This window comes from Branchiostoma belcheri, unplaced genomic scaffold, assembly GCF_001625305.1.
Source record: "Branchiostoma belcheri isolate BF01 breed outbred unplaced genomic scaffold, Haploidv18h27 scaffold46, whole genome shotgun sequence".
NCBI lineage: Eukaryota > Metazoa > Chordata > Leptocardii > Amphioxiformes > Branchiostomatidae > Branchiostoma > Branchiostoma belcheri.
Window position 1 is genome coordinate 475,295 of NW_017804087.1, and position 17,516 is coordinate 492,810.

General features: G+C 40.0%; 2 protein-coding genes across 21 annotated transcripts in view; both read right to left on the reverse strand.

Moving 5' to 3' along the window:
• Window positions 1–900: 900 nt before the first annotated feature.
• LOC109479064 lies at window positions 901–5,726 on the reverse strand. 2 transcript variants are annotated; one of them, XM_019780940.1, is made up of 5 exons: window positions 5,303–5,726; window positions 2,053–2,262; window positions 1,660–1,775; window positions 1,295–1,438; window positions 901–1,172 (listed from the first exon to the last, which is right to left on the reverse strand). In XM_019780940.1, exons 2-5 carry the CDS (start codon window positions 2,256–2,258, stop codon window positions 1,036–1,038), a joined length of 603 nt encoding a protein of 200 aa, XP_019636499.1. In that variant the 5' UTR covers window positions 2,259–2,262; window positions 5,303–5,726; the 3' UTR covers window positions 901–1,035. The 2 variants fall into 2 exon arrangements, with proteins under 2 accessions (XP_019636499.1, XP_019636498.1); XM_019780939.1 differs by having other exon boundaries at window positions 903–1,172; window positions 2,053–2,265; window positions 5,303–5,725.
• Window positions 5,727–6,609: 883 nt separating this feature from the next.
• LOC109479049 (trafficking kinesin-binding protein 1-like) overlaps window positions 6,610–17,516 on the reverse strand; it is a 49,846-nt gene continuing 38,939 nt past the window's right edge. For 13 of the 19 annotated variants that reach the window (XM_019780906.1, XM_019780911.1, XM_019780909.1 and 10 more), the window contains 12 exons: window positions 16,883–17,013; window positions 16,555–16,629; window positions 16,163–16,309; window positions 15,896–15,978; window positions 15,450–15,668; window positions 14,734–15,035; window positions 14,119–14,274; window positions 13,409–13,570; window positions 12,380–12,485; window positions 11,792–11,824; window positions 11,299–11,322; window positions 6,610–8,819 (listed from right to left, as the gene is read on the reverse strand). In XM_019780906.1, coding sequence (XP_019636465.1) covers window positions 8,075–8,819; window positions 11,299–11,322; window positions 11,792–11,824; window positions 12,380–12,485; window positions 13,409–13,570; window positions 14,119–14,274; window positions 14,734–15,035; window positions 15,450–15,668; window positions 15,896–15,978; window positions 16,163–16,309; window positions 16,555–16,629; window positions 16,883–17,013 — 2,183 coding nt within the window. In that variant the 3' untranslated portion in view covers window positions 6,610–8,074. Of the gene's footprint in view, window positions 8,820–10,113; window positions 10,238–11,136; window positions 11,207–11,298; window positions 11,323–11,791; window positions 11,825–12,379; window positions 12,486–13,408; window positions 13,571–14,118; window positions 14,275–14,733; window positions 15,036–15,449; window positions 15,669–15,895; window positions 15,979–16,162; window positions 16,310–16,554; window positions 16,630–16,882; window positions 17,014–17,516 lie in introns of all 19 variants that reach the window. The other 6 variants (XM_019780922.1, XM_019780913.1, XM_019780923.1 and 3 more) reach the window with 6 other exon arrangements.

Here is a 17,516-nt window from a genome sequence, read left to right on the forward strand (position 1 = left end):
ACCTTTTTTCCAAAACTATGTAGACTATAGAAATAACCAAGGCACCGGCTAAACTTTAAATGACACCAATTTCTAACTATTCGTAAATACAGCTTTTCGTTATAAGTGATAATCAAATACAAAGATCTTGGGTCAATGTTTGCTACACAGAAAGCCTTGCCACCACATGTTACAGACACGTTAGTCTGGGTAAAAGCCTTTTCGGATGCTGTCCTTGGTACTATCTGGCACATCAAACCCTTTCCCATAGACGCCTGTATCACCGGAGAGTACCCAGACTAAGCCTCTTCAGTTTCCCGCTTAATTCTCTGTTCTAAGCGCTATTTCGAGAAAATTCTCTGTATGTTTCGAAAAGCTGATTGTAGCTGATAAAACTTTCCAAAAATCCAGAAGAAATAAAAACACAAGGCACTGTTTTTAGACGCCCTGAGTTTCCCGGCATCTAACTCGTTGCTACATATGTTTTGTATAAACAGACCTTTGTTAAAATTAATCAAAAGAGGACATGTTACCCGAAACTCTTCTGTACATATGAGTAGATATTTACATCGATAAAAATGTCACCAAGAACAGCGTTCACTTGGGTTATCCCATTCAAAGTAAGGGGGCGTCACCAGACCCAGATTTTCTTCGCCTTCTTCACTCAAGTTACTTTGTCTTTACATAACATATTTTTGTCCGTAACACCGTATCCTCTCTTTAGATAGAACAGAAAAGGGCAGGAAGGGAGGTTTAAACGTCTGGTTATGTAGTCTTCCTTTTTATGATTATATGCATTTAGACATTTCAATTCAGACAGTTCAATTCACGAATGAAATCCATATTGTTAATAGTGTTTTAGGTTGCCTTAAAACATCAGTAAAGCCTTTACGAATTGAGTTTTATGTTATATAAAGAATAAACTGAAAGTATACAATGCCCGTCTGATATTTTTTTTCGGCTCCCTTCCATTTTGCCTGGATATAGTTGCAAAAGATAAGCAACAACAACAACCAGACGTCGCCGATGTATTTTTTGACGCCTTTCTTGTTGTCTCTAACCAGCGGTTGTTGGTCTGTTGTCCGGGTTGGGCGCTTGAAGAGCCTCCTCGTACGGAGGGGGAGGTTCATCACTGTCTGCGTACGGGTCGCACAGAGAGGACCGTTCAGTGATGCTATCGTCGTCGGCGGCCGCTAGAGAAAAGAACATTCGTTATCTTATGGGGTCTTTTATGATAAATCATACACGAATGAAAATGTAAACGTAAGAGATGTAATTCTAATTTAGCCGTTGAGGAGTTATCTCTTTCTCTCACCTCTTCTGTCGTTTCCGGTTGAAACCGCATAGGGCGGTGGCGGTCGGGCATGATGGGAAGCATAGGCATTTCCGTATCCGGTCTCTACGTCACTTCCGGGCGGGGATATATCCGTATCGGAGTCATCATCGTATCTTCTTGGCACTGAAAATGCAGAGTATGCATAAGAAACTTCAATCTGCAATCCTCGTGCTCTATTCACTTCCTTCCAGATTCTGGTGAGACCATTTTGACCTCCTGTCAGTCTGCGGTTACACCATTACCCCATTCACTTCCTGTGGCTCTAGTGATTATAAATAACCACGGACAGACAAACAGCAGACCGAAAACAAAACCTCCGTCCACAGAGGTAATGATGAACTCACCTCTTGGTGCTGACAGCCTCCTTGTGAACTTGAGACGGTCGCGGTAGAATTTCTTCATGATGACGATGAAGATACCGATGCCCATGAAAATAGCGACGATGGTGCTCAACATAACCCTGAAAAACAAACACATAGCTTCTTCTTTGCTGTTCATGTGTACTAAACTTCGCGTTTGTACATTGGACTGGGAAGTGAATTTTTAACCATAGCAATCGGCTCCGTCTTGGAGGCGTCACCAAAAACATAGAGGTCACAAACCTTACGTACATACATACTGAATCTGTACCATTAACTATTAACCAAAGAAAACAGTATAGCGGATTAAAAAAAAAACTTTTAACATAGTGTAGTAGAGGTAAGACCATAAAGAAATACAAATACTAAGATGTATACATTGGATATTCCTCCTCTCGTAGTCCCTTGGCTCCGGGGCCTCCTATGGGGTTTTCGCAACACCTGAGTGTGTCCGGAACCTTCAGGCAGCAGCGGGTGAAGTTGCTGGGCTGGTTGGGCTGGGGGCACTGCCACCCCTGCATGAGCCTATCGCTGTGGTAGTGGTCGGGACACCTGCCCTGCACGTCCAGTATCACCCGCTCCATGGCGCTGCTGAGTTGGACGGGGAAGGAGATTAGCAAACGCACGCACACACACACACACACACACACACACAGACAAACACACCCAAAGCAATACCTCCGTCCCCTGAGGTACTTAAAAATTATCCCATGTTTATAGCGGTCCTTGGGCACAAGAAGATATGAGGGACGCGGTCACTTAATTCCCAGGCAACACATACGTCTTCTAAGGAATGTAATCTTTAAAGCTATCGCTCACTTAAAGACACCGCTAGAGGTACACTTTAGTGCATTATATACGGTGGCTCTACCCTCTAACTTGACAACGGTATCGATAAACCTACGGGCTTTGAGACATATTTCTACAGCTTATTGGATCAACTGCGACGTTACGCACAGGATTGCTGGCTCCTCGCGCCCAAGTGGAGGACCGGAACCTAATTTGTACGGATTTAGTGCCAAGGCCGCAGCAAGGGAATTGTATGAATGGCAGGCAGGCGTGAAGTGACTTTCCTCTGATCAATTGGAAAATAACGATTTTTTAGTGAGGTATCGGTAGCCATACACAAGTAAGGCACATGTACATTTTGCGATGAGTGTAGTCTAGAAGTGACACTAGTGTAGTCAAGGAGGCCTTCTCGGTGTAGTGTAGCCTTGAATGTAGTTGTAGAAGTGACACAAGTGTAGTGTATAGCCTTGAGTGTAGTTGTAGACGTCATTCTAGGCTACCACAATACATCTCTTAATGCAATTCTTGAATACAGGAATAAAAAAGGCTAGCTTTTTGGCTGTAATACTTGTTTTGTTGACTAAATTCTTGTTACAATGTTCACAGTCTCTATTTCGAAAATCCATGCATCTTTTTAACGATCTTGGTTTTTTTTTTGCGCTCTCACATTTATAGACTTGGAATCTGTTGAATATGACAACCATAAAAAGTATTTGCTGTGCCCCCTGTGGCAAAAAATCGATATGGCTACAGTGGAATATGATTTGTAGCCGTGATACATGTATGTGTGCGGGCTTTTAGTTGGATATGGTTTGTATGTGGGGTACGTTTTGTGGCCGGAGGCCATTTAATCTAATTATATTGCCTTGTTCCATTGCGTTCTCTAGGCACTTCAACATGAACCACAGCTTTTTTAAAGTCTATTGTCTATCCAAAGAAATAGCATACTAAATTTATATCGTCTATTTACAGACTCCTCTTGACAATTTCGGTTGATCATTTGTCATTGATTGTGTCGTAAACCTGACGTCATACTGTCGACAGCCCGTGGGTCGAATTTTCAGATCGCCACTACTAAGGTCGCTGACTTAACAAAATATAGGACCAATTTCTACTCGCCTGCCATGTTTTCTGTCTATTAATATTTTGGCCAATTTCTAGTCTTTCCAGCCGCTTCTAAAGCTTGGTAGAGGCTATCGCCAGGCCTCCATCTGGGTGATTTGTAGTGAATCACCTTGGAAGGTCAAACAATTTATATCGCACAGATTACGTCACGATTTCCTGACACAATCCTGGTTTATGTTCTAATGTATCATATACTAAATAATTCAAACCTAAATGTACAGAAAAAGGCGACACAGTATCAGCTGACATATGACAACATGAATATTGTGATATTGGCTAATCCTATAAATTATTTCATATCTTTGTAAACCTCTGAATATTTTACAGTAATGGCAAATTCAAAATCAATATAAATCTATCTTGATTCCCAATTTATCGTTTTTCCCAATTACATAACATGCAAAAAGAGGTCAATATAATTGAATCATAGCGCTAAGCGAAACACTAGTTAATCTCCAAGAAGATATTTTGGTGGTTGGTTGACAGTAATATCAAGTTGGAACCCTAGAAAAAGATGAAAAAAGAAACAAGAAAGTCCGATAAAATGCCTTTTAACACCTAAAAAAAAAAAGCCCAAGGCCAAACCACTGCTTGGAGAGTTAACACTACTATAGTGTTTATTGCTGCTTCGTTTAAAGTACGCCGTTGTTAGAACCCGGTTAGTCAGACGGCAATAATGTAGAAGAATGTGCCTCGGGCTCTGAGCAACCGGTGACTTCGGAGTAGTCTATTATTAAACTGCTTCGTGCGTTTCAGATGTGACCAAAATTTTTAAGCTTACACCGCCCCTTGCCCCTACATGCCTGCAACCATTCGACAGATCGCTCAATGAATTTCATACACTACACAAAATCCATTCTTGAAGAACACCTTAACAATGCGTAATGGTTCCGTTTCTCCTCTTTTATGTATGTTTACATGCAAGATTTTTTTTACTTAAAGATTTTATCGTGTACCCTTTATTTAGGATGTGCTTAAAGCTTGTTATGTGTTTCTTTCAAATCATACATGTACTAAAACATCGTGCATCATACACCAATTATAACATCAAGGGCCACACAAATCACCTAGTAGGAAGACGGCCTTATACAATCATATCATTGAAACCAAGCGCGGATTTTGGGTTGACAGCGTGGGAAATAGAATGTTTTTCATCCGGGTGGATAATTCTAAAATAGAAGAGGAAACGTAGCTTTAACCTTAATTATCTGTAATCATGATGTTTGAAAAAAAAATGAAGCCCGACTATTTTTAGATTTCGATCGCTTTTTCTTAAGGGTGACCTACTTCATAAAGAATAAACCAGTTAAATTTGAGTGTATCAGTTATCCTATTTCATAAAAAAAACTGGTCAAATTCAGCTATCATAACAAATTCCCTCTAAAAGGTAATATGTATATACTATAAATATACCAGGTAAATGTATACAGGGACAGCACTTGTCTACGCCACTACAAAGGTTTTTCTCCTGACTGTTCTGTTGAGTAATTTATTGCTTGAAGGCATATTTCGTCACAAAAGACGTCGGATGGTCTTATTCCTACACAACCAAAAGGCAAAAAATCCAGCATTTCGATTTAGTCAAATCTTCAGTATTTCACAATGATCCACAATCTTCCAGTAATGACAAATATTACGGTATCATAACAAAAACAATCCACTACAAAAGATTGAATTGGAAAGGAGAGACATTCAAAGGTACACGTAGTCTTACCTGTATGGTAGTGTCTCTTCTTGATGCTAAAATGTATTTTTAGGGACCCCCTCTAGGCTTATGAGAGTTCAGTACTGTGTAGATGCTTTCACAGCAATATTATCCCGGTAAAAATCGTCCAAAGATCACGTTTGATGTTAGAATTTGAGCAGGATCATCCTTGCTATGTTTCCCTCCGCCTGCCGTCCGCCATGTTGTTGAGTGCGTCACGGTGGTGTGACTCCCGTCGGGCCAGTCTTACCGGTTCACCGACTCCCGCGGGACCGTCTCTCACCTGAGGTAAATCAGACGACAAAATAAACACACACAGCAACCGCCCGATATCCCGCTTTACTCTGCATATTCTGAGAGAAAATATGTTCAATTTTGAACAGGTTTTCTTCCACGTATTGGTTCTTGCTTTCAACAGCGATTGTTTTTTTTTCCGAGCGAGAGGATGTGCATCATCACTGGAGACAGGTGAAAGGGCACAGGATGGGCCATTGATTGTACAACAGAATACCTCTCAAGAGTGCCGCCTGGCGGTTTGATACAGTACAACAGATACGTACTTTAGAGTATCTTGAAAGAATCAATGCAATTGCAACTACTAGTATCATATCTTTGCCAATCAGTTGAATATTCAAACGACTATGCAAGAAGATATTCTTACTACAACCCTTTTTCCATATTTTATAATCAAGATAAGTGCAAGTCCGGTATCATATACTGACTCATTACTGTATTCAGAAATCCTTTTTTTTACAAAACCAGTTAAAATTTTAATGTTGCTATTTTTCTCTTCAACCAACCAAAGGTCCATGTCCAACAAATACCTTTTTGAACCTCACATTGAAGTTTTGTACATGCATAATGGTTCAATTCCTACAGGTAATATAACCTATTAGGTAGCTCTATATATAGCCGGCTAACTCTGGCAAATTATTTTCCCTCTATGGTCAATTTCTACTGTAGTTTTGTAGGATCCACAATTAGCATACATGTACATGACAGTACATGTACGATGGGTTGTTGATCCACTGTGTGTAGGGCACTGTATTGGAAAGCAGAGCCCATCCCAGTCTCCTTCCACCGGCTTTTACCTCCCCAACCAAAGTCAGGTACCCATTTGACACCGAGGTGGAGTGAGGAAAGTTGTGTAAAGTGCCTTTCCCAAGGATGCTAGGTTGAGCCAGGAATGCAAGGAATCAAACCCATAACCTCTTGATCATGATCTTCTGTCTACTTGATGCCACATAAACCCATCAAAATTTTCCTGTCTAAATCAGGGGCCAGCCATTCAAAAGAAGAACCACAAAGACAGATACAGTTTTCATATTTATTTTTTTCCAATTCATCTGTTTCTCAGAAAACATCACAACCTAGGTAATGAATCCAACCAAGATCAGACAAACCTTCATCCAATAAAAAAACGTTAACAGCTAATCTCCAAATGTACAATCTTTTACACTGCAAAACATGTTTTGTTTCACATTAATTTCAATGATAAAATAGTCGAAAATTAACATTTTACATGTATGTAAAGAAATCAATCAATTCCATACTATCAAAGCCAGATAGTTGCTGATGCAGCAAACTTAGCTAGAAGAGCACCTTTTTTTATCATAAATACAATGTTAAACTTTCAAAACTTAAAATTTTAAGGCAACCAAATAATTTTAGAAATAAAGTAATTGAAATAAACATTCAAAACTCAAATGAAAAGTATAATAGAAATCTCAACATTGAGAAACACATATTAATACATTTGTACATTGAATTCGCTTGAAATATACTAAAAGCAGCACTGTACAAGATAATAGATGCTTCTAATAATGTTAGTTTATACAATGTTCATGTCGTTTTATCTTTGACACAAAGACCTAATAAGTTATTAAGATTGCACTGTCCTTATAGGTAGTGCTCCATCACATATATTTTTGTATTTCTCTCCAAAAAATGACAACTTCAGAAGTAAATTTTTCGCAGATGGGTTATATACAATGTTTCCACATAAACACACATGTTGCAACATTCAAAAATTATTCTTGGACGTTTCACAAAACAGACAAGAACTGAGAGCACAACAAATGAAAATTTAGTTGCTTTACAATAGATTATGTCATGGGGACAGCATGAATATGGGTATGGACGTTTTGATATATCCTATATTATTGTTGACATCTATATACAAGCATACATTTGTATGAAGGTACAATTAGCATGCTAAGCATTCAAGATAGTTTAGTATATGTTTTTTACCATCTACCAAGAAATTAAGGCCTTGAAATATTGAAAATTATGTGAGATACACCATAATTTGTGTGTTCCACAATGATTTGTTCAACTACACTGAATATACAAACCTGACTCAATTTTATGCCAAAAATGTTTTGATATTTCAAACATATGACTACCAACTTTTCATGGTATATGGCTTCCAAAATCAATGAAAATGACAAACTCTAGTAGTAGCATTTCCTTTCAACCATCAGTTCCAAATTTGGGCTTACACAAAATTTTCTTCCAAACAAGTTGAAGTATAGAACACTCATGCTATTATGGCCTTTTTTTCACAAGGTCACAAAAAGCATTTCGTTACCTGAATACATAAGAAATGGCACGTTAAAATGGACTATCTGATTAACAATTAACAAACTAATGACAGGTTATTTTACAATAATTACAACATGCCAGTAGTCTAATTCCAAGTTGCCATACTACCATCATTAATCATTGATCTTTGTATACTAATAATAACATCCGATTTGACTGCTAAAATTGCTACGTTTCTTAGAACGAGGCATTCTTCCTAACTGATCCGTGTTGTGCTTTTGGGGAGGGCGGGATCTTAAAATTCCCGCTTAGCGCGGACATTGGGCCGGGAGACGCGACAGAACTCACTCTGTACCCCGTCCCTAACATCACGGTACTCGGTAACGGCCCGCTCGGTAGTGACGACGTTGTGGTAGTTGTTGTTGTAACAGCACACGTCGATATCATACTCCCAATGTCCATTTCTTTCACCTTGTTGACAATGTCGTATTTGGAGTTGTCCGTGCTGCTGTTTCCGTTGGGTGATGTCATCATCATGGCACGCGCCAGCTTGCTCGCGAACGTCGTGGAGTTCATACCTCCGTGTGTGAGGATCGGAGCAGATTTTGTAGGTGAGTTGGGTGGAGTGGGGGGCGGTTTGGGCGCTCCGACCTTGAGGTTGATACTAGCATTAGAGGGCAAGTTTAGATCTAAGTCGATGCGTAGCTTCTGCCTTGGCAGCGACGCAGATGATGAGGGTGTGGTCTGCGTCGAGACTTTCAAGTCTACGTTTAGTCTCTCCGGTTTTCGTGTGACGGGTTTCATGGCTTGGATTCCGCGCTCCTTGAGAAGTTTGGCGAGTCCGGTCGTGGTGCTGAAGGTGCTGGTGGCCTCGCGGAGGTTGGAGCAGGAGTTGGAGATGGAGGTACGACGGAGGGTGCCGACCGCGGGGGGCTGACTACGCAACATGCTGACTGATGGCACGGGTCTTCCTGAGCTGGAGCTGTGCAGAAAAAAAAGAACACCAAAATTGTTAAAATCTATGTGTAATTTAAAACATTGATTCCTGTTTTGATAAATCGTCCTACGATTCCAATATCATAGTAAGTGTTGTCCAACCAGTCTGTGTGAATCTTGTGATCTTACTTTGACCTTGAGCTGCAACAGCATACTTGACATTGACCTTCAATGTCCTACGATTCCAATATCATAGTTGCCAAGCCTGTCTTTCTGAACTTAACAATTTTTTTTGCATCTTTAACATCTGTTTTGATATCTTAGTTTGACCTTGAGCTGAGAAAATGGCATGTTTGAGCTCAAATTTGAGACACTCCAGTTGACTTTGACATTGACCTTCAACTTCAGTATGGTAAAGTTTGACCAGTAGGAAAACGGTGCCTGTTACGACACTGCACTCCTCTTCAACACACTGCAAAACCCACCACCGTTAGTAAGAAGTGAGGGGTGTGAAAGAAAGTCAAATCTCTGTTTTCCTTGTATCTGTATACCTTCACACCTGACCAGTTAGTTGAAGAGAATACTGTTTTAAACCAGTGGTACCTACAACAAAGATGGCTTTGACAACCATCTTCTCTAGCAAAAAGGGAAGTAGTTGAAAGAGTAATCAGAAGTAAAGAAGTCAGTCAAATAGTCACACACCAGTGAAGCTAGCTGCAAGCAAGCCAGCATAAGATAAGCTGCAGTAGAGTAGGGATCCGCCTACAAACTACATGTAGTGTTGTGCACCGTTCACTGTAGACCCAAGGGTGATATTTGCTGTGTAGAGTGGGGGTTTGAAGTGGTTGTTGACTTGATTGTGTAAACACATGCAGTGTATCAAACAGCATGCAAAAACCTTTTTGTTCTACAAATGGCATCTACATGTATGAGTTGCTGAGCTCACTAAAGGTACTGTAAAGGTGATTAAAAGCATCTAAATTTATACATGAGCAAGCCAATCTGCTCATTAAAAAAAAGTAAGTCCATGATAGTCTTGTTAAATCAAGTTACTACATGTACAAGTATGTTGTAGTTAATAAGCATTTGAATTACAGCCATGGAACCTCTGTTTCATAGGATGTCACCCTAAAATTTGGAAAGAGTACAAATTTTTGTTTTTCAATCAAAAGTTTTGCAATCTAAGGAATACAGTGCATATTTAAAGCAGTTGCCATAGAAACTTGACTTAGAAGCACTGAAGTTGTAATATGATAACCAACCCCCATCTGTACCTGCATATCACCCTGTGGATTTACATAGACCAGTGCATCTTTCGGACCTATAATGGATATACATACTGCCGGGGTGTGGCCAGGGCATGCAGCCTGCCTGTGCTATCTGACTGAAGCGGCAAAGTACCTTATGGCACAGGCTTGGCAGAGACCAAGTACTAACAGGTCCCAACCTGAGGTCTTTAAATACCTAGGAACATAAAATGATGTTACATTTGAAATAAAAAAAAGTGGGTTGGGAAAGGGGGAGGGGGGCACAAAAGCTTGGTGTTCACATTATTTGAAGAGACAAGGGAGATCGAGTAACATAAAATATGTTGGAATGATGCAGAATGCTTTGGATGGGGGGGGGGGGCGTCTAGGAAGCTTTCTCAGCTAGGGCATAGATATAGCAAAGGAGAGACGTTTTTTCAAAGGAGCAGTATATATCATCTCAAGTTATCTCAAGTTCAAACTCAAAGATTGTTGAAGGGACTCAAGATTGTTGACAGGAAATGAACATAAAAAATAGAATTTTGCACAAAAAAAAACTGTGTGAGTGAGACTAGAAAATAAAAAATGGCAAAGACCAGAAACACATGAACTGGCGCCAGCAATGTAGAATTCTACATGCATTTAGAGTTTGCTATCAGCTGAAATGTTTTCCACAAAATATGGACAGTCAAGGACAGAAACAAAGTTCCTCAGAACTCTTTCATCCAACAGGTGGTCATTGCAGCAAAGCAAGATGTCCCTAATTTGTGTTCAAAGTCATGTCACATGTGCTTATACATGGACACTATTGTTATTGTAAGAAAGTTTTTGCATATATTCTGGATACAAGCAGAAATACATCATGGGGGCAGGAGCGGGAGGGGGGCAAGCAAAGCACAGGATGACAGTGGGGAAGAAAATGGGAAAGGAGAGCTACATGTATGTGGACAAACTTGATAAAACTCCTGCTAAAATAAACTAAAAGGACAGAACTCTATACTGTTTTTCTATCCTAGATTTGTTTCAACACTGCCTACAATGTGTGACATGCAGTGCACACTCACATGTCTACTGCAAATCAAAGAAACCTGACAGAGAATGTAAAGTTTTGCTTACTTAGAGGTCCCAAATCTGGGCAAGATGTACCAAGCAAATAAGTAGGAAGCAGAAACTGAGGTCTCCATGACTGGGTAGAACGAAGCAAGATAGAAAGAATGAAAGAACAACACCAGAAAAACAACATGCTTTGTTTTAAAGAACCAAACGAGAATCACCCACCCTGGTACACACGTAGCTCTAACCCTGACAGACAGAAAGCAAAAGAACAATGAAAAGAGACGTTAACTGAAAAGAAAATTGACAAAAGGACACATACAAAATGAAATAACACATGAAAGATTAAGACATGTATTGTCACAGTTACATTTCTTTGGTTTAACTTTCTCTCTACTGAGATAGCCTTTTATAGTGGGTATAAGCGGAATAAGCTATCTGGAACTGGACAGGTGTTTCATGCCAGACCGGACAGCTGATTCCGTATACCCTTTTATAGCACCAAAAATCATGCAGCTGTTTTCAGAATTAGGCAGCAGGGAGAAGGTTACTTTGGATAATCTACATGTAATAATAATAATTTGATAAGGAATATTGCAACTGTGACAGGTCAGGTAAAAATGTCAGACACAGTACAATGAACAAATGAAAATACATTTATGATGGAAAGATGACAGAGAAACGTGAAAATTATGAGAAACAAAGTCTAGAGACCCACCGTCTCTCACAACAAGTACACCTTCTACACCTCCTAAACAGGAACACAGAAATAAAGGGGGCAGAAAGGGAGGGGGTGACACATTGACTGTTACACCCAAACTGGTAGAAAATTAATATGGATAAATGGATAAAACAAAAGTGACAAACACTGTCAGCTTGCTACAGCTACTACATGTACTAGCAAATTGAGTCTTAGACCCTCTCAAAGGTACTTTGTAGTGAGTGTATGACAGACAAATCGATACAATAGTTAGAAAGTAGGAAAGGTTAACATTCAAATGGACCAATGAGAAACAAGAGATGACTGGGCAAAATTAATACAGCAGCATACAAATACATGTACAATGTACCATGTAGAACACTGTCCTTACATAAACTACATTGTACCTACAATGTGTAGCACTTTCTTAGGCACTAAGCTATTTTTTCATCCACAGTTTTCAGGTGAACAGTAATACTGAAATTCCCAAAAATTGATGTCTGAACTTTCTGACTTTTTTGGCAACACCACAGGGGTGGAGCAGTTCAAAGCAAGCAGGCACAGGAAGAACAATGCCAGTCCTAATGTGTAAGAAGAGGTTCTGACCTTGAGCTGACGCTTGTGTTGTCGTCTGAGGGGTGCAGGATGCCACACTGGGTGTACGTGTACGTCGTGTTCGTCGACAGGGAGCCTGACGTCGGCTGGATCACAACTGTGAAGAGGGAAATGTATGTTAAACATCTGAAAATAATTATCCATAACTATCCATGTCTAACACATGTATTTTCCTTGGTATTACAAGTCATCATACTTTTAGTGGCATATCTGAGACACAAAATCTATCACATTACAAAGATACCAATGACAGCAATAGATGGTAACAGTTATAGCATTTATAAAACCTTCTCCCCTCTGCCTAATGCAGTCACCAATATAAATTTGGTGCCAAACAGCTACCTCAGCAGGCTGAAGGTTAAATATCACATAGTCATAACCAACACAAGTGGTACATGGACATGGTACACCCATCCTCACTGTCAATCACAATTAGCAGTTCAGCCAATGACAGCATGGGAACTAAAACACTAACTCAAATGTCTAATGTTACAAAAAAGAGTAGCCCTTATTGGTCCAGCATTATTAGAACAAGAGGCAACCTGTAATGTTGGTCACATTGGACGACAGGATTCTCATATAACTCAGAAATGTTAACTGTACCTACAATGGGAATCAAACCCAGGTTACAGTGGTTACAGAAGTAAATGAATTTACAGTACAATGTATCTGCAGTATTGCTACCCTACTGTCCTGGGAAGAAATGAAGTGAGTAATTTTTGAGTGATTAGGCAAAGCTGGGACCGCTTTTTTGGAAATGACCACAAATGACCACCCTAGGAGATATCCGAATTGCAGGAATATAATTTTTTGGCTGTCATTTGTCGTCATTTGCCAAAAAGACACTCCGAAGCAAAGCTTTATGATTTGACAGAATCATTTTTTTTCTCTATGGCAAAAGTGTATCTGTTACATACTAGCAGTTCAGTATAGCAGATCTAGAGTGAGTTCAAGCGGACAATTTAGTGACAGTAGAATTTCTGGGTTTGGTTGCAGCAGCCAACTTTTGCAGGGACTCACCACACAAATTCTCGGCAAGGAACGACGTAAAACTGAGAGATCGTGTCAAACCAAGGACATCCACGCTGTCATTGTATTCACGATTCTTATTTTCTAACATGGCTGCTGCGTCACTTTTGGGCAAATTTGGACTAGTGTCGAGGTCCAGACATGCACCTAGGCCTGCTCGGAAATAATAAAAGGCAGAAAAGGAACAAAGAAAAATATTAACACTTCAATGATGTATACCTCATACTCAAATATGGCTTCTATAATATGACTGTATATATGTGCATGTCTATTTTTTTCATAGTACGTTCATAGCACCTACATGTATTAGAGAGAGATTGTAATAAAGTTGAACTGCTAGTATATAGTAGATACACACACAACAATGAATTACATGTAAGGAAGGCCCCTTTTCCACTAGAATTCAATCACTGAGCAACCTTTGAGCAACAAAAACTGTTTGACCCTTGGTTTTAGGATTGTAATATGATACATTTAAGTATGATTCAGAAGACAACAAATTGCACAAAATGTGAAAAAATTTGTTCTGACTTATGTATTGAAATCTATTCTGCTAAATTTTTCATCACTCATCATCACTATTAATACCGGTAGTGGAAATGGGGTCTTACATGTAACACAAACATACTGCAGCCTATGGACAACAAATGCCAACATGTTGCTTTTTGCAAGCTGCATCCATAATTGTCAACTTGACTTACATCCATCATCCTCCTCCACGTCGCTGAGGTGGTACTCCTCGGTGAAGTCCTGCTCGATGTGGCGGTAACCCTTGATGTGGACTCCGTCCTGTGACTCCAGCACACCCGCCAGGTTAGGGGTCGCCAGTCTCTGCCACTGGTGCAGCGTCATCGAGCCTACAGCAGCAAGGCAAGGTGTTAGATACTTCTAAAACTTTTATTCTCATACCATTTTGCAGATTTTTCCAGTCTGAATTGTGCCAGTATTTACAGTAAAAACAAGTTAAAAGAGTACTTATAGAGTACATGTACATGTATGTCTCATGTGCAGATAAAAGCAATACATGAGAAAAGAATCTAGACTTGAAAGTCAGTCTTTGTCTTTCAAGGTGAATTAATTTTGGGGATTTACTGTACAGAAATACAAAGTTTGAAGATCCTAGTTGGCAGTTTCTGGGGTAAATCATATGGAGATGGTAGGATCATGCTAGTAATGATCACAAGATAGAATGATTGTTTGCAGCAACTTTTGGAACTGACTAAACTGATTGGCAGGTTCTTGGTTTCCAGGCAACACCCTAACCACACCATTTTTAAACCCTAGATGGCACGGCCCTACAAGGAACAGATCCTTACCTTCCATGGGCTTCACGATCTGCAGTTTCTCTGGAATGTACGGGCGGGAGAAGGACGACCCACGCGACAGGAACGACAAATGGCTGCCCGTGGACATGATACTGTCGCTCTCGTCTGGCGTGGACGTCTCGGAGAAGTCCGACTCTCGGCACTCCGATATCCGCCTCTCCCGCTGCCGGTCACGGAAGATGTTCTCGGCTTCTCGCCGCAGACTGAGCCTCCTCAAGGCCGTCTCAAGGTCGTTGGATCCCGGGATACCGGGTCTTCCCAGGTTACTTGATTTACTGGAACTACCAGTGTCCCTAGATTGGGAACAGTTGATTCATGATTGTTACAAAATTTGCAAACTTTCTGTAAATGTTATCATTACAGCAGATTTGCCAAGTAACAAAACTTTGTTGTCATGATCAAGCCAACATTTTGATGTTTGTATGATTATAATTCATTTGTACATGCATGTCTACATCTAGAAAACAACGAGGAAGCCCCCAGACACAAAATAGTAACAACATCAATTCCAGCTTCTGAATTTGGTATTTCAATTTTCAAAAAAGGTGAAAACTGCGCACATGAAACATGTTTGAATTATTCTATGGAAGTTTTGGAAACCCATGTGATAACCTTTAGTACCCTGTGTGATAAAGCTAGTTATCACACGGGCCGGAACACCCGTATCGAACGTTATCAGGGCCTAGGCATGACACAAATGTACTTACGTTCCAGTGACGTTACTGTTTTCGTCGTCGTCAGCGCCGTAGTTCTCGCTGGGCGGGCTGGAGGCGTGAGAGCTGCCGGAGCCGATGGTGTTGGTGCAGAGCGGACCACTGCTCATGCTGGTCATGGTGGTGGTGGTGTTGGATCCTGGGATAGGTTTGCCGGGCAGAGGCTTTCTCCTGATGTAGCGAACTGTGTCCATCACTCGCTTGGTGTTAGTTCTAGAGGTGGGAGGGGAATAGATAAAGGAATGGTCAATTTGTTGGACAGATTTTGGTCATTGCATGTTGAACATCAAAAGGTCAAGTTTCTTGATTCCAAATTTTAAAGTACATAGTAGAGACTCTTTTAGAATTGACGATTCTATCAGTAGAGATCCTGATTAGAGTCTCAGTCAACAGAAACTCTGATTGGGATAATATATAAGGCTGATATTTAATGGTCTTACCTTTGGTCTTTTGGTGAGGGACCATCAAATCCGTCCCCTATCTGTTGTCTCATGGTGTGTTCTATCTCTGACGCCAAGGAGTCCTGTGACAGAGAGTAAAAACCGTTAGACTTCAAAGTACACATAGACAAGTATCATGCAAAAGGATATTGTAACAAGTGTTTTACAATGTCTTTCAGTTGTTACTTGTGTAATGTATGCAATAACACTACAACTACCAATAAATAATTGCAAGGTTTCCTTTCAGAACAATTATTTTCTTCTTACCAGAGGGAACATGCCGGGGAGAGTGCTGCCGTACGGCCTCTTGGTGGAGGAGCTGGGCTGGGTCTTTTTCCGCATTGTCTTCGCTTCCGCCTGTGCTTCATGCAACATCCCCATGACCTCCTGGTACTTCTCCTCAAGGTCACGGAGCTGTGGAGAGGAAACCATGGCAACCAGGTTGATTGACATTAAAATATACAAAACCAAGTACATGTATATGTCCAGTACTAAGAATAGGTAATAATATTACATACCTTGTTCATGTTTTTCTTTTATTCAATAGAGTGACAGAAATACAAGTTTGACTCACTGAAAGTGAGGACAAACTGATCTAAAAATCTCTCTACTTTGCAAAATGTTGAGTCTTCAATTCAAAAGAACATGGTGCTCCTAACCTCCTCTGTAAGTTCCTGCTGTGTTTCCTTGGCAACCCGCAGGTGTTGTTGGAGTTCTTCATTCTCCAGAGCAGACTAGAAGGAGACAAACACACATTATCATAAATGCCTGATCATGTCACCTACAAGAGCTGTTGTGTATTTTGGAAACTACACAATTCAATTTTTTAAACAAGAAATATACAAAAAAAGTTCTCTACAACATTTTCCATTTTCTGATACAAATCCATTCATAATTGCCAACGAGGGACTGTGTAATTAAGTATCAATGGATAGGCAACAAGACTAATAAACAAACAAACAAACAAAAACAAACAAACAAACAAACCTTCTTGAGCTTCTTGTTAAGGTCGATGGTCTGTGCCAGGTAGCTGGTGGACTCCTCCTGAAACCTGGCATTATCTTCATTCTTTCTCACCAACTCTTCAGTCAGCTGTTTGATCTGAGTGTTAGCTTCCTCTGCAAAACAAACAAGCAAACAAATAAACAATAACTCATCAGGATGAGAGTAAAAACAAGGTGACAGTGTGGTAGAGAGTGGACAGTGTGCTAGACAGTGGTGGATGTGTATTGATGATGGTTCTATTGTGGAAAAGTGTGAATTTGTATGCGTGAAATGTACATTTTCAGTGGTGTTAAGTGGAATAAGCTGGTTTCACAGTTTGAACTGTGTATGAACCCATGAATAAATGAATGGTTTATTTGTATCAGAGGACAAGAAAATTTTTATGGGCTATAGAATACTGTTATGGGCTGGAATGGAGTATGATTTAAAAGTCGATACAACTTAACAATACATGTACTGCACATTTAAAAGTGATTGGTATCTTTTTTCTTTCCATCATAATTTCTCAGATTTACAGAAGGCATTGAATGTACTGAGACTACAATTGGTTAAAAATCAATTGAAACTTCACAAGCTTGATGAAATTTTGAAACCAACACAATTAACGATATAAACT

Excerpts from the sequence above, each read along its gene's own strand:
- LOC109479064 (XM_019780940.1), bottom strand. The coding sequence starts at position 2,258 with ATGGAGCGGGTGATACTGGACGTGCAGGGCAGGTGTCCCGACCACTAC. Across the intron at positions 1,439-1,659 it reads GAGGCTGTCAGCACCAAGAG|TGCCAAGAAGATACGATGAT; the intron begins GTGAGTTCATCA and ends CTGCATTTTCAG. Across the intron at positions 1,173-1,294 it reads AACCGGAAACGACAGAAGAG|CGGCCGCCGACGACGATAGC; the intron begins GTGAGAGAAAGA and ends TCTTTTCTCTAG.